Source organism: Procambarus clarkii, chromosome 20 (assembly GCF_040958095.1).
Source record: "Procambarus clarkii isolate CNS0578487 chromosome 20, FALCON_Pclarkii_2.0, whole genome shotgun sequence".
NCBI lineage: Eukaryota > Metazoa > Arthropoda > Malacostraca > Decapoda > Cambaridae > Procambarus > Procambarus clarkii.
Window position 1 is genome coordinate 46,218,373 of NC_091169.1, and position 21,129 is coordinate 46,239,501.

Here is a 21,129-nt window from a genome sequence, read left to right on the forward strand (position 1 = left end):
ACATTTACCATACGCTCAAAGAGTTTGCAGACACAACTCGTGAGGACAATAGGACGGATGTCCTTAGGGGATATCCTAAGACACCCCGGTTTCCGAATAGGGAGTACAATGGCATCGAACCAGTCCTCAGGGACTGACGACGACTCCCAGACCTGGTTTTACAGACTCGGTAAATGTTGAGACATGCACAGAGTGGGATGGTGAAGCATCTCATAATGAATGTCATCCAAGCCCGCTGCCATAGAACCGCAGAGGGCCAGGGCAGACTGAAGTTCAGAGAGAGAAAAGGTATCATTATAGGTAAGGCAGAGATGAGTGCAGAAATATTAAGGGATGAGATTCAAGAACAGGCTTACGAAGGAAAGAAGGATTGAGGGAGATTAGAACCAGAGCTAACAGTAAAAAAGTGGAACCCAGTTCGGTCGCAACCTTCACTGGATTTGCCACAAGAGTACCACGGAGGTGAAGGACCAGTGAGACATCTGGAACAAACTTACCCGCTATCTTGCGAATTTTGTTCCAGATCTGCTGCAGAGTAGTATCGGACGTAATGGTGGAAACAAGATTTCCAATTCTCGCGTTTAGCTGTACTGAGGGTCCTACGGGCCACCGCACTTGCCTTCCGAAACAAAATAAAAGAATCAGCTGTCTGCTGGCATTGGTATTTCTTCCAGACTGCACGCTTACAGCAGACAGCCGAAGCACAATCTGCATTCTACCAGAGAACGCACTTCCGTGTGCCCCGGGAGGTAGAGCAAGGAATAGAGCGGAGGGCAGCATCGAAGACGGTGTCATGAAAAAGGAGGAGGGCATGAGGGAGAGGCAGAGCGGAGAGGTCAGAGAGAGTAGCACGGAAGGTGAATAGGTTCCAGTCAGCCTTGGCAAACTGCCATCTAGGGAAGGAAAGGGGAGGGTGAAAAAAAAAAAGGTAACAAGGATGGGGAAATGGTCACTGTTATGTAGGTCATCAAGAACCATCAGAGAGTCATCAGAGAGAAAGATCAAGACAAGAAAGGGTGCAAGTGCGAGAGTTCACATGAGTGGGTTCACCAGAATTCACATGAGACAGGGAAGAAGAGAGGACAAACGGTTCAAGAAAGCGGCCTCGAGTGTTTGTCAGAACATCACTCCAGAGAGCATGTCGACAGTTGAAATCACTCAACAGGAGCACAGGCTCCGGCAAGGAGTCCAGTAGGTGCTTAAGATCAGGAAGGGAAAGTGGGACATTTGGGGGGAGATAAATGGAACAAACCGTATACCATTTACTCACAAAGACACGGGCAGCAGAACATTGGATAGGTGACTGAAAAAATAGGGGGAAAAAGTAGGTCATGGTCACGTCCTCATGGTCAATAACACTAAAGTCGTGGCATTAAAACCTGTTCTTGCTGCGCTCTTCTTTCTTAGCTGTATTACAGCCTCCAACTACCCCCAGATGATGTAGAACACCACCTACAGGCAGCTTTAGATGGAGTGAAAGGAGTGGGAGGACAGACTAGATGCGGACAGGTAGGGTCCGGAGGAGGAGACAACCGAGAGGGGCGGTCAAGAACAGCAGGAGGAGGGGGGGAGGGGGCAGAAACTGGGAAGCGCACCTGAGCAAGGGCAGCAACCGAGAGGGAATCAGGGGCTAAAGAAACCTCCATAGCTGGAACAGGGGGCCTGACAACCAAAATGGGAGGGGACGGAGCGAGAGAGTCAGAGGTGGGGGGCGAGGAAGAAAGCGATGCCTTCTTACCCGCTGGGGAGGACGAAGGCGAGGAGCCAGGCTTACGTTTCTGACTCAAAGAGATAGGTGTTCCAGCAACAACGTACTGGGCGACAGACTCAATTGTCTCAACAGAAGATGAACGGGAGTGAACAACATAAAGATTGCTGAGAGGGGGGATGGACATCAGCCTGGACAGACAGGCAGTGTGGAGGGTCGAGAGATTGGGGGGAGGGATGGGAAGAAGGATCTGGGAAAGAAAGGAAAGAAGACACAGGAGACATGGCAGACTGGGTAGGAAGGGGTGAAACTCCAGATGGAGAACCAGGAAGGGGGGCCCCTTTGGGACAAAACTTAAAGGAACAGGGGAGGAGGCGGTAGGCATGTCTGGGTTTAAGGCCTGGAACCGGTTGTGAGACTGAGTAAGGTGGGAAGGATGAGGGGAGGTAGAACGCAACACGCGAGCATAGAATACGCCAGCGAAAGGGGTAAGACGGTGAACTTGGCATCTCGCTTCAGGAAGACAGACGATCCCAGTGTTTCAAGTTTAGGATGGCTTCCTCAAGTTTGTAGTGTATACGCGAGCGAGAGAAGGTAGGGTGGACCTCACCGCAATTGAGGCAGCAAGCCTAGGGAGAAGTGCACTCGGACTTAGAGTGATCATTGTCCCCACACACTGGGCATAGATACACAGTTCTTGTGCATTTGAAGGCACCATGTCTGAACTTCCAGCACTTATCACAAAGTCTTGGAGAGGGAATGTACTCCTGAATGGAGCATCTGGCATCAGCAAGAATTATAGAGGGCGGAAGAGTCCTACTATCAAAGGTGATTTTCACAACTCGAAGGGGCTGATGGTGACGACCACGAAAGGGTCGAGTGAACGTGTCCACCTGGAGGACAGAATGGCCTTGGGCTTCGAGGATGTTTAATATCCTCATGGCAGTCATTTAGGTCCCTAACACCAGTTGCAACATGATGCAGGAGGAGAATAGTGCCAACACTGGCATTTAACTGAGCGTTTTTGAAGACTCGAATAGGGGTCTCCCCAATTGAGGACAGTGCGGCTGCGGTAGCTGCATCTTGAGGAGCAGCGACGACACATGTACTGAAACGGGTGGGGTTAAAAGTAACAGAGGCATCTACCGAATCAACAAGGTGTTTATGGGGGGAGAAATTGTCAGGAGGAGTAGAATCCAGATGGTGGAGATCAAAGTATTTAACTCATGTAGCAGGACCAAACAAGGTGTGGTACGTATTAGTATGGGAAGGGATCGTGCAAGTGCGGCCATGGTGGGGATGGTGTTGAGAACCCCCAGAGAGAGAGGGGTTAAATGGCGCAGTAGTCACAATGAGAGACGGAGCCGTGCCAGGGGATGAGGTGGTCACCACTGGGGGGCTTGGAACTCGACCCCTACCACAGAGGAGGGAGGAGAGGGGGGGGGGGGGGGGAGGAGTAGTCCGTCTGGGCCCAATGTAGCGGGGGCTACAGAGCCCGATCTTCCATCATAGTCCAACTCAGGGGCCTGGTCGTCCACCCCATGAGCCTGGGTAAGTGAGATCGTGTCAGTATCCATATATCATGTATTTTAAAAGGTCTGGGGCCTGGAACCAAGGGATACCACCTACCAGGGCAGCCAGGGAGGCCGAGCGCGGGGCAGTGCATGAAGGGGTGCGTTGTCACCAGCGGTGCTCCTCCTTTTTAACGGGAGAGTCCTACTGCTTCATCCATTCTCCTTCACTGCTGAAAAGACCATTCTTCCTTTCGCCCCAGCTGGGATACCCAGCCATTCACTTAGGGCAGGCACTCATGGGCGACCCCTCCAGCGGGTGGTCCGTTGGCTCACGAGACCCCTACGTTTGTGTTTTTTCACACGTACAACTCCCAAAGAGGGACAGGAAAGGGGGCGGGGGCAATCATCACTGGTCCCAGAGAGGTGTACGTGTGCCCCCTCACCACGACAAGGAAACACAATGGAGGGGGGAGGGTTGCTGATCAAATTTTACCTTACTGGTAAATGGGTAATCGCTTGAGCGCATCTCTGCTCAGCAGGAACCTTGGTAGGGCGTGCCTAGATTTCCCGTCTTCCTCCATGGGATGCCTGATGTGATGCTATGTAAAACCCAAGGCACGATGCCATTGGTCAACCTGACCAATTACGCCACACCTGGTGCTGTACCCGGCATGCACTGGGATCTTGCCCACGAGCAGGAACTCGCCTCCTTCTCGTTTCGCACCACCATCTTAACATGGAGGAGCCGTCTCATGGCCTCAACCCAATTAAATGTGATTTCTTTGTGCACTATGTCCTCTCTTCCATCTACTGTTATGATCACCTGTCCTCCCCTTATCTTTAGCTTGGAACCTCTGTATTGGTTTGTATTTCTTAACTCCCTTGATTTGTCTCTCAGTTCTTTGTCATTTTTTTATTTTGCTGTTCTACTGTGAGGATTGGGGATATATAAACATTGTTGTATTCTTCTACAGTATCTCTCAGTTTTTGTGCACTTGCGAGTGTCTTTTGTGCTAAAAATTATCAATGGTTATGCCTATCAGATTTGTCTCTGGCTTACCTAATCTCCCTATCTGAGAAGTTATTAGATCCTCCTCTTTGCCTATCAGTTATATTATTTACATACATACATACATACATACATACATACATACATACATACATACATACATACATACATACACACACACACACACACACATACATACACACACACATACATACATACGGGAGGCCTCGTAGCCTGGTGGATAGCGCGCAGGACTCGTAATTCTGTGGCGCGGGTTCGATTCCCGCACGAGGCAGAAACAAATGGGCAAAGTTTCTTTCACCCTAAGTGCCCCTGTTACCTAGCAGTAAATAGGTACCTGGGAGTTAGTCAGCTGTCACGGGCTGCTTCCTGGGGTGTGTGTGTGTGTGGGGTGAAAAAAAAAAAAAAAAAAAAAAAAAGTAGTTAGTAAACAGTTGATTGACAGTTGAGAGGCGGGCCGAAAGAGCAAAGCTCAACCCCCGCAAAAACACAACTAGTAAACACAACTAGTAAACACAACTAGTAAACACATACATACATACATACATACATACATACATACATACATACATACATACATACATTTCTACCAGGAAGGGTCTGTTTTGGAGTGCGTAACTTTCTGGGTGCTCAACCCCCAGTCGATGGCAGATTTGATTACTTTCATACATGAGTGTTTCATAGGCTATTGCTCCCTGCCCTTCTCTGAGCAGACCATGTTCTGGCTAGTGGTCTCTGGTAGGCATGACAACTCCATATGACTGAAGTCCTGTACTAATACTATATTAGCTAATACCAGTCCAATAGCTCCAGGGAGTCTCCAGGGCTCTACCCAGAAAATGGAGTTTAATTGCATTCAATGCTGGTTTTTTCTTATTTTCCATTTTGCAATTCAATTTATATTTTTTATCTCAATTAGTTTTAAGTTTTAGTCTAAGTGTTGTAGTGTTTAGTCTTACACCTTGCTTAAAATGCTGTGCGTATTACTGGCTTTAGGCATGGTATGTACTAGCTCTATCTAGAAATCCAACATTGTTTGTAACGCATTTTGAGTGTATGTACTTTTACCTGAAGAAACTTTATCTTATCTTATCTAAGATATATTTATTTCTGGTGTGGTGATTATAGATTTTATTAAATCTGTCAAGGAACAGTTTCAGATCAGGATTTGCATTTAGGAACAAGGTTTTGTACATGTAAATGGCACAAGAGCCATTTACCAAGAGCCAAATGGTCTGCTTGAAGCACGTACCTGTGAGGAGGGGCAGAAAGAGGACCACTCTAGAAAGAGAACGGAGACGACTGTACAGGAGAAGGAAAAAAATAACGGAAATGCTTCGGCAGACACAACTATCACAAGCAAGGAAAACAAGCCTAAGCAGGGAGATTGAGGAAATAGAACAAACGTTGAAGCGATCATATGAGTCGTGTTTAGCACACCAATAAACAACATGAAAGTTGATGACCCAGACAGCTTCTTTATGAATGACATTTAAGCTGCAGATAATATAACGGATATTACCACAAACTCGGAAGACTTTGAAAGAGAAATTGATAATATGCCTATGCACTCAGCTCCTGGGCCTGACTCATGGAATTCAATATTCATAAAGAAATGTAAAGTACCAGTAGCGAGAGCACTCAGCGTAATATGAAGAAAGAGCCTGGATACAGGGGAGATACCAGCAGCACTTAAATCTGCAGATATAGCTCCGTTGCACAAGGGGGGGAGTAAAGCCTTGGCAAAAAATTATAGGCCAGTTGCACTAACATCACACATAATAAAAGTGTTTGAAAGAGTGATTAGGAATCAAATTTCTAGTTTTATGGAAAACAATGAATTGCACAATCCAGGACAACATGGATTTAGAGCGGGAAGATCCTGTCTGTCACAGTTACTCAACCACTATGACAAAATCACAGAAGCCCTAGAAGAAAAGCAAAATGCAGATGTTGTATACACAGACTTTGCAAAGGCGTTCGACAAATGTGACCATGGGGTGATAGCTCACAAAATGAGGTCAATGGGAATAACTGGAAAAGTAGGACGCTGGATACTCAATTTCCTGTCGAACAGAACACAAAGAGTAACAGTCAATCAGATAAAATCGAGTCCAAGCGATGTTAAAAGCTCTGTACCTCAAGGTACAGTCCTTGCACCGCTACTGTTCCTTATTCTCATATCTGATATAGACAAAAATACACGTCACAGCTTCGTGTCGTCCTTTGCAGATGACACAAAAATCAGCATGAAAATTACCTCTGCTGAAGACATTGAAAAACTACAAGCAGATGTCAACAAAGTTTTTGATTGGGCAGCAGAAAATAACATGATGTTTAACAGTGATAAATTTCAGGTACTCAGGTACGGCAAAAATGAGGATCTGAAACATAATACAGGGTACAAAACACAATGGAATCTTCCCATAGTAGAAAAACAGCATGTCAAGGATTTGGGAATAATGATGTCCGACGATCTAACATTTAGGGAGCATAACCAAGCAAATATCGCGTCAGCCAGAAAAATGATCGGATGGATTACGAGAACTTTCAAATCCAGGGATCCCATCACAATGGTTGTACTCTTCAAGTCACTTGTGCTGTCCCGTCTCGAGTACTGCTCAGTACTCACTTCCCCCTTCAGAGCAGGAGAGATTGCTGAAATAGAGGGAATACAGAGAACATATACGGCACGCATAGACGAGATAAAACACCTAAATTATTGGGATCGTCTCAAAGCTCTCCAAATGTACTCTCTAGAAAGGAGACGAGAGAGATACCAAATAATATACACATGGAAAATACTGGAGGGTCAGGTCCCAAATCTACACAGTAAAATAACAACGTACTGGAGTGAACGATATGGAAGAAAATGCAAGATTGAACCTGTGAAGAGCAGAGGTGCCATAGGCACAACCAGAGAGCACTGTATAAACATCAGGGGTCCACGGTTGTTCAACGTCCTCCCAGGGAGCATAAGAAATATTGCCGGAACAACCGTGGACATCTTCAAGAGAAAACTGGACGGTTTTCTAAGAGAAGTTCCGAATCAGCCGGGCTGTGGTGGGTACGTGGCCCTGCGGGCCGCTCCAAGCAACAGCCTGGTGGACCAAACTCTCACAAGTCGAGCCTGGCCTCGGGTCGGGCTTGGGGAGTAGAAGAACTCCCAGAACCCCATCAACCAGGTATCAACCAGGTATCAAGAGAATGTGTGGAGTGAGTTTATTTAGCATGTTTAGGTATTTAAACTGTGTGTTGTCTGAAAACAGAGTTTGTTATTGTTCTGATAGCAGACTTTTACTGGATGATGATGGGCTTGAGGTAGTTTGCAGTGGTTGAACCCCATGCACAGATACCGTATGTAAGATAGGGATATATTAGTGCGTAGTACTGTCTAGTAAGAGGAGAGCAGAGTAGGGAACATAATATCTGATTTTAGAAAGTACACTGTATACCAACTGTTGTTGAAACTTATTTGGTAAGGTGTTGTAGTGTTGTATGTGGGTGTTGAAGTTGAGTCTCTTGTCTATGTACTGTATAGGCAAAGGAACTTTCCATCATTTTCATTGCTGATATTAACACTGTCTATCTGAAGCTGTCTATCTGAAGCTGAATTTCATTTGATGATTTGCTTCCAAATAAAATGCATGTAAAAAATAAAATGTATGTACATACATACAGTCTGGAATTTTTACCTGATTTACCTGAGGGGCCACTAACCTTAGTGGCCTCGACAAAGACAGGAAGTCGGCGGCTTGTCAAAGGTACCCCCATTTGCGTTGATGATCTTTAATGATAAATTATTATATATAATAATGATCTTTGATGATTAACTATACATACATACATACATACATACATACATACATACATACATACATACATACTAAGAAGTGATGTGGTCGAGGCTGACTCCATATACAGCTTCAAGTGTAGATATGATAGAGCCCAGTAGGCTCAGGAACCTGTACATTAGTTGATTGACCGTTGAGAGGCGGGACCAAAGAGCCAGACATCAACCCCCTCATGCACAACTAGGTGAGTACATACATACATACAGTGGTACCTCGGAATACGAGTGTCCCTGTATATGAGTTTTTTGGAATACGAGCAGGATTTGCTCGGAAAATTTACATCGGAATACGAGCGTTGCCTCAGAAGACGAGGGTGTTGATACACGTACAGGCCGACTAGCGTGTGGTGGCAGGGCGATCACACGTCAGTTTACCAGTGCCTCATGCCCATTCACTATCCCGCCTGAATTCTTCACAAGGATTTAGTTATTTGTCGGATTTTTGGCCATTTGTAGCATAAAAGTTGTCATTATATATATATCTCCCCATGGGTCCCAAAAAAACCATTGGTAAGGTTCAACCTAAGAAAATAGTTGTGAGTAAAGGCAGTAGAGGATGTCCCTTCTTCATTAAGAAAATGTGTGAAGTATGGGAAGAACTGCAAAGTTTTGTTGAAAAAACTCGCCCAGATAAAGCTGTAGCAGGCCATTGCATTAACCTTTTAAATGACAATGTGATTCTTACTACAGCCAAGTGTTAAAATGTAGGGAAAACAAGTGTCTTTTAGACAGATTCTTAGTAAGACAAGTAAGTCCTAGTGGTATGTAGGCAAAACGTGCCAGAGAGTGCACACCAGTGAAGTCCTCACTGCCTGATGTTATAATGGAAGGGGACTCCCCTTCCAAACAGTAACACCTCTCATTCTCCCTCCTCCTCCCCATCTTCCATATGCCAACAGGAGTCATCAGTAAGGATAAGTAATAACGTGAACATACTTTTGTAGTGTAGATTTAGATGAATTAGGTATAAAATTTAGTTTGAAGTGAAGTTTTATGGTAGTTAGGAACGGATTAATTCATTTCCCATTATTTCTTATGGGGAAGTTAGCTTCGGTTTACAAGTTTTCGGATTACGAGCTGTCTGCTGGAATGGATTAAACTCTTAAACTGAGGTACCCTTGTACATACATATGAGAGAGAGCGAGAGAAAAAGTAAAAGATTATGTATACTATTTAATTTTTTAACTCATATACAATACTGTACTGTATGTAAATTCTAGATTTCTGTACTCCATAAAATAATTTTTCCATAGGACCAAACAAGAGTTGTGTGCCCTATAATAGATGTGATCAGTATGGACACCTTCCAGTATATTGGTGCTTCGGCTGACCTAAGAGGCGGCTTTGATTGGAACTTGGTGTTTAAGTGGGAGTATCTCTCCAGTGAAGAAAAGAAGAAACGGCAGAAAGACCCAACTCAAGTTATAAAGTTAGTTCAATATGGTGGTATTTTGTGCTAAAGAAAGAAGTGATTCCAATAGATATTATAATATACTCATAAATGTGGCATTTAACTATTAATGAACATCACAACCTTGAAATAGACTAAAGTTTTCATATTTTTCAGAACTCCCATGATCGCAGGTGGATTATTTATGATAGATAAATCATACTTTGAAGAGCTTGGAAAATACGATATGGCTATGGATATTTGGGGTGGAGAAAATTTAGGTATGTAATTTTAAAGGAATTGGTGAACACTGGTGGTTTCAGTTGAAATGTACAACCCATTGAATCTTGCTGTGTTATCTTATGTTATAGGTTGTGTTTAGTTTTCAATATCAGTCACTCCTTTCCCTATGCCGTACAATATTACACTTTAATATATTAATTTCTGACTGTTTGCTCCTCTATTTCATTTCCAAATCTTTGAAAATTAAATAACTCTCTTTGTTATGGACATATTTTTCTTTTGCTTATTCAGCATTTGCTCTGGTATATTAGAGTAAGATAGACAATAAATGGCTTTCACCAGATCATACTTTTCTGTGGGGAGCCGCTTTGGCTCCTTGGAGCTATCGAGCAAATGTGTGATGTATTAGACCAGGGCATGAGTCTATGGAGTTCGACCAACCGGGGACCACAAGCCAGAATCTGGCCCCCTCAGAGAGGTTTCAGAAAGCAAGGGGCCTGGAAAACTCACCTGTGGTTGGGGGTTTTCATTATCTGCCATCGACCAGGGCTAGGCACCCAGAAAGGTAGGCATAACAAAACAAACCCCCACATGGTAAGAAAAGTACAAAGAAAAACCGAAAAAGAGAGGCAAAACTCCCTCCAATCCCAAGGAAACAAGCAAACAAGTAAACGTCACACTCCACTGCCGTGCCGCTTGTTCATGCAACCCTCCCCTGGCTACTCAGCACTCCAGTTCATTAACTAATGTGGTCCGGGGTGGACATCTTCTCTGGCCTTGATTTCCATATGCGGTGTTTTGTCTTCGTGGCAACCTCTGCAGTGTTGTTGTGTGTGGTGGCCAGGTGTCCTCATCAGTGCCGGGGTTGCATGTGCTTAGGGGCATCCTTCCCTAGGCACCTTGTGAGTACTGCCCTTGCATGTTAGGGTTCCCTTCCCTGGTGTGTTCTAGAAACCATTTCCGTAGGGGTTTTTGTCCTTCCCCCTCTGTTGTCCATCCGGTTCCCTCCCTCCCCTTGCTTCCGGTTCCGAAGTGTCTGAGGGTTTTGGAGTCTGGGCAGGGTCTAGTTGGTGTTGAGACTCGGGCGGTCTCAGGAGTGTCCCCTTCTGGGGTTACGGCAGAGGCCTTGAAGGCTAGTCCTTCAGCCGGAGCTTCTGGGTCTAGCCAGTGGGTCACCTTCATTCCTGCTTTTTCAGCTGCTCCTGCTTTTTCCTTTGAGGCGGGGAGGGGGGGGAGGAGGGCCTGCTCGGCCCCAGGTCTTCAGGGCGAGGTTTCTGGGGCTGAGGAGGGGTTGACTATGGGACCTTGGGCCCTGTTGGACCCCGCCTGGGTTTTTCTGCCCTCCAAGCGGGGCTTAGTGTTACAAGGAGAGGGGGGTTCTCTTTTGCTCCCTCCACATACGAATTAGATTTGGTGTTTTCCCCTCCCCGAGTTTGGTTCTATGATCTCGTGGGCTCCTCGGTTCCGTCCTTCTGGAGGTTTTCGGCTTCCCGTGTCCCTTCTTTGGATGTGCGGGAAGCCCATGCGTCTTACCTCCTACGCAACCCAGATTATGCTTTCGTGATGGATCCGCGTTTTTTCATGTACAGTGGTACCTCGGAATACGGGTGTCCCCGTATACGAGTTTTTCGGGATACGAGCAGGATTTCCTCGGAAAATGTGTCTCGGAAGGCGAGGGTTACCTCGGAAGGCGAGTTTGTTGATACGCGTACAGGCCGACCTAGCGCGTGGTGGTACGGCGATCGTCGCCTCTCACCCCTCAGTTTACCAGTGCCTCGCACCCAGTGACTATCCCACGTAAATTCTTCACCTGGATTTTCAGTGTTTTGTTGGATTTTTGGTCATTTGACCATAAAAGATATTATATATCTCGCCATGGGTCCCAAGAAAGCCAGTGGTAAGGTTTAACCCTTAAACTGCGCAACGCGCCTCCGGGTATTTGTATTTTTCACGTTCCATTCAAAACTCCCGCGGCTACATGGGGTTCACATCAGCTTCCTCAGGGCTCTTGTAAACAGACGCCATCTTTAAAAAAAATCGTGGTCCACATTCCCGGGTGTGGGAGCCTCAGTAGTGTGTGAGCAACCAAGGCTGGCGCTTGCAGCATGAGCGCACAGCACTGCTGTTCAGCATGTGACCACAGCATCGCCTAATAATGTCAAAATATATATATAACTTGTATTATTTAGCTATGATAGTGTTATATTAGAGCCTGAGTGTGATAATGACTGGGTACAATGTTCAAATATCAGTGATTCAATGCTGTTCACGATGTTCACAGCGCTAGCCACAGCACCACAGCATTATTTCGTTCATCTAGGAATCTTCAAATGATTTCTTAGGTTCCTTTTCAAAATAAACGTGTGGTCAATTATTCATTTACAGGAATTAGTGACCAGGATTGTGATAATAGCAGGATTGTGGTTATAATTAGCGTTGTGCGTAGTATTGTGGAAGGAGGAATTTTGATGAGGGAGGGAGGGCGAGAATTGAGGTAGCCTCATCGTGTGTGTGGCTGCCACTCTTGTTTTGCTCACCATACTAGCTTAGTGGTTCGCTATGGGCAACACATATGTACATGGGTATATATAGTGTGTGTATATAATACAATAATACAATACAATACAATACAATTTTATTTAGGTAAGGTACATACATACAATAAATTTTTACAAGGATTGGTAGACTTATAGGTAGAGCTAGTACATACAATGCCTAAAGCCACTATTACGCAAAGCGTTTCGGGCATGATAAACTTAAATGACAAGCTTAATACTAATTGAGCATAATGAGTAGAATGAAAACAAGAAATGAAAACATAGATGAAAAAGCAGCACAAATACAATTATGTCGACAAACAGCGCTCTTTAAAGAAAAAAACAGACATTGGTTGACAATAGAAGGGTAAGGTAGGTTACAGGGAATTTATTAGGTATAGCTTCGCTTTTAACTTAAACTGGTTGAGAGAGGTACAGTCTTTAACATGGTTGGGAAGGTCATTCCACATTCTGGGCCCCTTGATTTGTAGAGCATTTCTAGTTTGATTAAGACGTACTCTAGGAATATCAAAACTGTATTTATTTCTGGTGTGATGCTCATGGGTTCTGTTACAACCTTCTATGAAGCTTTTGAGATCAGGATTGGCATTATAGTTTAGCGTTTTATATATGTATACTACACATGAGAGAATGTGCATTATAGTGTAAGTGCATTATATATGTGCATTATAGTGTAAGAACAGCAACAGGAGAATGTTGAGAGGAGCTATTTCGGTGAGGGAGGTGACGTAATCGTAGCGTCATCTGCTGTGTGATTTTTCATAGTGTATGGTGGCCACTGTACTGTTTGGACACAATACCGGCTTACTTGCATAGTTCTGGTAAATATAACATGTAGATAGGTATATAGAACATGTGTAATAAGAACTATAACATTATGGTGGGAGGAGCAATGTTGGCGAGTAAGATGTTGGAGTGAGGGAGACTGGCTGGGTGTGGCTGCTCTCACTCAAGGTGTTCTGAATGTGTTCATGGCCAAATGCTCCTATTGGCCCATACGAGGCAGCTGCTATTGGCCCATACGAGGCAGCTGCTATTGGCCCATACGAGGCAGCTGATATTGGCCCATACGAGGCAGCTGCTATTGGCCCATACGAGGCAGCTGCTATTGGCCCATACGAGGCAGCTGCTATTGGCCCATACGAGGCAGCTGCTATTGGCCCATACGAGGCAGCTGCTATTGGCCCATACAGGGCAGCTGCTATTGGCCCATACGGGGCAGCTGCTATTGGCCCATACGGGGCAGCTGCTATTGGCCCATACGGGGCAGCTGCTATTGGCCCATACGAGGCAGATGATATAGGCCCATACGAGGCAGCTGCTATTGGCCCATACGAAGCAGCTGCTACGCGGTGTTCTGAATGTGTTGATGGTGAATGTATATAGTGTGTGACAGTGTATAGTGTGTAAATAGATTGTATATATACACAAATTAGCATGGTACATAGTAAATATGTGCTGCATATGTGTACACAAGTTTCATGCACGTAACACAGTGTCTACGGACAGTACGGATGTTGTACTGTGATATTATAGTGTACGTGTTCATTATACATTGGATTGGCACATAAAAACAATGAAAATGTATTTGGAAAGGTGCGCAAAAAATGAACGAAAATATATTCGCGGCAACTCGCGCCCCACCGCCCCCGAGAGCTCACGGCACGGGCGCACGGGGAATGATGACGTCACGCCCCAACTTCCGGACCCCATAGCAGCCAAAGTAAGTACAATATCGACTTTTTTTTTACATACCCATACTGAGGGAAGGGTTTTTGACACTTTAAAAAGAAAAAAGAATTTTTTCAAGAGAATTTGTTTCCTACGCACTGCGGGGATGTCACATTTGGAGGCAACGCAGTTAAGGGGTTAACCTAAGAAAATAGTGCTGCGTTTTGGGCGATCGAGTGGCAACACTGAAAAGTGTATACTCTTTTCACTGTCCTGACATTAATTTTCGAATTACATATTTCATTTTTGTACCAGTGTGTTCGCAATAGAATGTTCTATAAGAAAATGAGTATAAAATGTCACACAAGGATGCGTTAGACCGGCACCAAATAAAAAACTACGTCAATTACAATTGTCGTGTCAACAATACAATGGTCTTACCTCAATGGTGCAATGCTACGCCGTTCTCCCAAATAGGCTATGCGGCTATTAGAGAAAACGGAAATTTCATGGCGGACATTTTCAAACTATCCCAAAGTCGATCTCATAACAAATAGAGTTTATAGAAATATTTTTTCTCGTGACTCTTGAGCGAGTCCGCTGTGTGACCTCGACACAAAAAGTGGTAATGCTCTTGAGCGCCGTGATAACGCTAAAGTGTTAAGAAAATGTGTGAAGTATGGGAAGAATTGCAAAGTTTTGTTGAAAAAACTCGCCCAGATAAAGCTGTAGCAGGCTGTTGCATTGACCTTTTAAATGACAATGTGATGTCTTACTACAGACAAGTGTTAAAATGTAGGGAAAAACAAGTGTCTTTAGACAGATTCTTAGTAAGACAAGCCAGTCTTAGTGGTATGCAGGCAAAACGTGCCAGAGTGTGCACACCAATGAAGACTTCACTGCCTGATGTAATAATAGAAGGGGACTCCCCTTCCAAACAGTAACACCTCTTCTCCTCCCTCCTCCTCACCATCTTCCATCTTCCAGCAAGGTAAGTAATAACTTGAACATAGTTTTGTAGGTTTATTTAGATGAATTAGGTATAAAAATTTAGTTTGATGTGGGGTTTTTGGGGTAGTCAGGAACGGATTAATTCATTTCCCATTATTTCTTATGGGGAAATTAGCTTCGGAATACGAGCTGTCTCCAGGAACAGATTAAACTCTTAAACCGAGGTACCCTGTACGGTTCTACTTGTCCGTACTGGGTTCGTTATGAAGTTCTGGAGTCGTCCTGGTTGGCAGACTGCCCTCTCTTTTCATTGGAGGCTTGGTACAAGTTCTGTCGGTCCCACGTGCTTGAGTGGCGAAAGACTCAGATGGCGTTTCAGGTTTTCCTGGGGAGGGGGGGGGGTGACTTCGAGCACCTTAATGCTTGTTTGTTCACCCCTGCCCTTCCATGGGATGTTGGTGTGATGCAGCTTTGTGTGCAAGTTCCTTCCCTTTCGGCTGCCTTGGTGGCGGAGAATTTGCTTACTCGTGGCCTGCTTGCTTCGGCCCTGCATTTCTTTTCCCTTCTTGAGCTGTCCTCGGATTGGCTTGAGTTGGATGTGGGGGCGCTTGGGGCCACGGCCGGGTCTGGTGCCCTGTCCTCGGCAGTACTGGCGTCATCTGTGTTGTTGAAGGTCTATGCGCCACTCCTGCGTGATGCCCTGGCCCTGGCTCTTCGGTTGTCTTCGCCTTTTTGTCCTTTGCTGTGGTGCAGTATTTGCAGGCGGCCTATGTCTGATTTGTTGGTGCTCCGGAGGGCTCGTGGGGGACCTTCCCGGAAGGGTCGTGCCAGGGCTCGGGGTTCCTCTTGTCATGGTAGGCCAGTGGTGCCAGATTCAGGGCAGGTGCAGCCTCCAGTTTCGTCTTGTTCTGGTCAGCGCAGGGATCACCATGACCGTCACTTAGGTTCTCATAAGGTGCGTCGGCCCTTTTGTGATTCGTCACATTGACGGGGTGATGGGGGGGAGGCTCGCTCTGCTCATGCCTGGTCCCATGATTCGTGGACTTTTCGGGTCGTTTCATGCAGCCTGTGGTGACGCTGGGTGGTTCCTCCTCCCTCAGGGGGTTCGGGGCTGGCAGGACAGGCCTCTTCTCCTGTGCTCTGTCAGGTCATCTCGGAGTGGGTTCGTTTGGGTGTGGTCGAAACAATGACGTCCCATAGGTTGATCTAGTCTGGTTCATTCTGGACTTGTCCCATCTGAACCTATGGGTTTATTGCCCCTCCTTCAGGATGACTACTCTATCCTAGGTCCGTCTACTGTTGGAGCCTAGTGCTTGGATGGTGTCCCTGGACCTCCAGGACACATATTGGCATGTCCAGATTCATCCACAGTTCAGGGATTGTTGTGGGGCGTCAAGGTTACTGCTTTCGTTGTCTTTCCTTCCTGTTGAATCTGGCGCCTCGCATTTTCACACGCCTTACTCGGGTCATGGTGGCCCGCCTGCATCTGTTAGGGGTTCAGGTTCTGGCCTACCTCGATGACTGGCTGGTTTGGGCCCCCAGCCGATCCGCATGTCTACTCACAAGGGATTTGGTTCTTTCCCAGCTCGCCGGGTTCGGGTTCTTGGCGAACTGGTGGAAGTCCCATCTGATTCCCTCTCAGGTTCAGTTTTGGCTGGGTTTTGTGTGAGACGCTTGGGTTGCTTCCTTGTCTCTTCCTCTGGTGGCTCTGCTTCGTCTGCGTTTCTGCCTTTGTCTGTTTCTGAGGTGCTCCTAGGTGACGCGGCAGTTGCTCGAGAGTTTGTGCAGGAGCCTGAACTTTGCCATAATGGTCTACCTTCCGGATCAGGTGTGGCATCATTGGCTGTTCTGGTTCCCTCGGGGATGTCCCTTCCGCCTCTCTCGCGACCGCTGGGTTTGGCCTCCGGAGGCCTTGTGTTGGTTGCTGCATTGCCTTCGTCCTTTTTGGGTTCTTTGGGGTTCAGTGCCTTCACGGATGTGTCGTCTCTTGGCTGGGGCTTTGTGACCAGTGCTCACCAGGCAGCCCAGGGGCAGTGGGTTCCATCCCTCCATTGGGCTCACAGCACGGTACGGGAGTTCGAGGCTGTGTTGATATTGCTTTGGAGGATTCGGGTCTCTCGCGGATCGACGGTCCAACTCCATTCGGATTGTTCCCTAGTGGTTCATTGCCTGAACCGCGAGGGTTCGATGCGGTCCTTGGTTCTTTGGGGGGCTGGTCCCTTCGGGTAACTCGTTTGCTGAGTTCTCGGGGTTTGGCTCTCCTGACGGTTTGTCCCCTAACTCCCCTTGCCACTTCGGGGGGGTATAGGGTTTTTATGTAGCTTCGGAGCCCGATCCCCCCAGCCACAGGGCATGGCGAGACGGACCCCTAAGCATACCTAATACCCTAACACACACACAAACTAAAATAAACATATATGGCAGATCTCATCACACCCACAAGAGTTAAGATGATACTAATAATACATAATAATAACCTGAAAATAAACAAAAACATTAATGGAAAATTCTTTTGTAGTTGGTTTTTTCTATATGGGACACAGCACACATAGGTAGGGGTGCACAGTATAACATTTAAAAAAAAGAACAAACAAACGCTGAGGGCCAAAGCAGCAAGCTGCCCAATCGGCATGGATGATGATTTGACGTCGGCATACATGGAAAACTAGACACAGTGGATGCTCCTAACTAGGCCCCGGAGCGGGAGGGTTATCATGTATGCGCATGGGGTCCCTCCGGTCGCCGCCTTACCTACTCGTGGGCTCTGCCAGGTCATCCACCCTCTTGTGAGATGCCATTAGGAGAAGTGGTACTCCAGATGACGAAACTGCTTAGATAGTTGGCTACCAGCTGACTTGGCTGCGGTTCACCTAAGCGTGACTATAGTTACCCTTATGCACCCTGTGCACAGTGATCCCGGGGCTAGGGAGGCCTGCCCCTTGACGTGGCCTTGGACCATATTCTGTATATAGAATATGTCCAGGTCAGGGCCTTCACGGAGCAGATCTCGAGGTCGCTCTTGGTGAGACCCATACCTTGTAGACCACGCGCACTCTCCTTGCACCATCCACCCCTCCAATTAAGGGTTATTGAGGAGGCGGATACTGTATGCTTACCGGTATACTCCTGGACCTTCTGCAGGATCTCGGGGGTGCCGTACTTGTCGCACTTGCTCTGATGTGGACGGGAGAGTGGGAAGTTATCAGCTGAGACCTGGGTGTCTAATATGAAGGCCTCATCACCTTTGCAAGCTATAATGTCTGGCTTGCAGAAGGTCCCTCCATCTGGTATACGGACTTCGCGCTCCACCTCAAAGCCTCTTTGCCGCAGTCGGCCAGCTACGAACCGGGTGATGTCGTCGTGACGTTTCACCCGAGCCCCGTGTGTCTTATGGCAGGCTTGGGATATGTGGTCCAGGGTTCCTGGTTTCTGACAAGCGTCGCAGATACCAGAAGCCTCGGGTCTACCCCTAGCCGCCCTAGACGGCGTGGCTACAGCGTTTGCCCAAATTTGGATGGCGTGGGCAAAATCTCCTCCGCTTAGCAAACGGGTGCCGGACGCAACCCACTTGTGACAGGATGGGACCTCACAAGAGGTCCCATCCATGGGTCCTCACAAGAGGTTGATGGGTGTCCAATGTCCTGGCGGATGGCCTGTCCCGATTCATTCCCCTGTCCATGGAATGGACGGTTGACGCCGACTCGTACCGTTGGCTCTGCCGGACATTTAGGCCTCCAGAAGTTGATCTTTTTGCGTCGGCGTGGTCGAGACGTCTCCCGGTATTTGTGGAGCCCTTCCCCGTCTGCGATGCCGTCGGGGTCAATGCCTTCAGGCAGAACTGGGCGAGGTGTGGTTATCTTTACCTCTTTATCCCGGTTCAGCTGTTGTTCCAAGTCCTGGCTCGCCTGGAGACTTACCATGGGAGATTAGTCCTCCTGGCCCCTTGGTGGCCGACCCAACCATTGTTTCAGGCGCTACTTGCTCGGTGTCCGAACCCGAGGGTCTTCTCGCGGCTCCGCCTCTTTCAGGAGATTGGTCCTGCCCGTTAAAACGCTGGTTCGTTCTTCTCTTCAAGTCTTCGCATCTGGTCTTTCTGACTCGCTAAGTAATGCTAAATATGAGTCTTATCATCATTTGTATGGGGTGCAGGTGGCTTTGTTGTTGGTCTCCTATCAGCGTGCTTCATCTTGGCAGCAGTATGAGGTTTCCTGGCAGTCCTTTCAATTTTTCCCATCACTGCGTAGGTGTACTTTGGTCTCTGATAGGGTTGTTTTGTTCTTCTTGTTGTGGTTGTTTCAGGACTATCATCTTATGCCAAATACTGTACGGTCGCCTCCTATTGTGCGGCCTCCTATTGTGCGGTGCTGGCGGAGCCACTCCAGCTTGCGTTCGGTATTGATGTTACATCTGCTCCGTTCCGCAAGTTGTCTTATGTATTGTTTCACCTCCGGCCTGCTCATGCATCGCCTGAGCCCTTCTGTTCCTTGGACCGGGTGCTCTTTTTCTTCGGTTCAGGATTTGTTTTTCCCAGGCTCTTTTCCTGTTGGCATTGGCATCTGAGGGATCGGGTTGGGGAGCTTGATGCTCTTCTTCGGTGCAGGGGTTTTTGGTCTTTTGGTGGTAGTAGGTATGTTCAGTTGCAACTGTCCCCTTCTTTTGCGGCGAAGAATGAGACTGCTGCTTTCCGGAAGGGTCCTTGGGTTATTGATGCCTGAGTGGTCAGGCCGGGGATGCATCATGTCTTGTGCCTGGTTGCAGCTCTCCACCGTTATTTATGCGCTACGGCTTCGGTGGCCGGGGATATGCTGTGGGTTGATCCGGTTTCCCTTCTTCCCTGTTCCCGGGCTCCAGTCTCCCAGGTTGTCCACAGGATTATTAAGGATAGCTAGCCTGCGGTCTAGCCTAGTGCCCACGATGTGCGTAAGTTTGCTGCTTTGGCTGCCGTCTTTGGCAACATGTCTTGGTTTGACATTCGGGCACAGGATTTTTGGAGGTTGAACAGGGTCCTGGCCATTCGCTACCTTGTTCCTGGTCCTCGTAGGCCTGCCTTGCATTGGGTCTGCAATTGCAGCCAGTTGTCTCGGCTTCACATTGAGGAGTGAGGACTGACCGCCGCCCTGGTAAGTCCTGTTTTTCCATGTCTTTCGGTAGTTAGCTCTGGGGAGCCAATGGGGCTTCCCCCAGAAAACCAGCATTGAATGTAATGAAATGCCATTTTCTGGGTGAGTCCCGGGGACTCCCCGGCATCTCTCCCTCCTTTTGGTCGGCGGTGTTTTCGCGTATTTTGACATCCAGCCTAAGAACTGCAGGGTGGATCGCCGGTGTGGGAGGGGGGTCTGGGGCTCTCCCTTCCCCCTCCTGGGGAGGTGGGTGGTTGCGCAGACAGCAGAGCAGAGACATGATGACGTCATGCTCGTTTGCTAAATTTCGTTTGGGGAATTCTGTCCACTCATTTGGTTTTTGGTAACAATAGTTTCACCAGAATAGGGGTTTGTTTTGGGGCACCTACCTTTCTGGGTGCCAGACCCAGGCAATGGCAGACATAGAATGCTCCCAACCACACGGGGGTTTCTATAGGCCATTGCTCCTCGTGCCTCTCTTGAGGGGGGGCCAGGTTCTGGCTCATGGTCCCCGGTAGGTAAAAACTCTGTGCACATTGACTGATGCCAAAAAGTTATACATATCCATTCAGCCTGGATAACTCCAGGGAGCCTCCGGGACTCACCCAGAAAATGGCGTTTCATTACATTCAACTCTGTTTTCTGGGGGGAGCCAATACGGCTCCCCGGAGCTATCCATGGCTGATATGGATATCCTAACTATTTTGCATCAGTCGATGTGTGTGGAGTTCTAGGCCTACCGGGGACCACGAGCCAGAACCTGGCCCCCTTAGAGAGGCACGGGGAGCAATGGCCCATAGAAATACACATGTGATTTGGAGCATTCTATGTCTGCCATCGACCGGGACAGGCACCCAGAAAGGTAAGCGCCACAAAACAAACCCCTATTCTGGTTAACAACAAAAATCGACAAACGAGTGGACAGAACTCCCCCAGGAAAACGAACTAACAAGCATGATGTCACACGAGCCGCGCCGCATGTCTGCGCAGCTCCCCCCTCGCCAGGAGGGGGAAGGGGGAGCCCCAGACCCCCCGCACCGGCGATCCCCGCCCCAGTTCCTCGGCTGATGGGATATTGCACGGTCGTGTGG

General features: G+C 47.4%; 1 protein-coding gene across 3 annotated transcripts in view; it reads left to right on the forward strand.

The window, feature by feature from the left end:
• Pgant2 (polypeptide N-acetylgalactosaminyltransferase 2) overlaps nt 1–21,129 on the forward strand; it is a 476,685-nt gene that overhangs the window by 397,968 nt on the left and 57,588 nt on the right. For all 3 annotated transcript variants that reach the window (XM_069327914.1, XM_045737766.2, XM_045737767.2), the window contains 2 exons: nt 9,359–9,534; nt 9,673–9,776. In XM_069327914.1, coding sequence (XP_069184015.1) covers nt 9,359–9,534; nt 9,673–9,776 — 280 coding nt within the window. The remainder of the gene's footprint in view (nt 1–9,358; nt 9,535–9,672; nt 9,777–21,129) is intronic.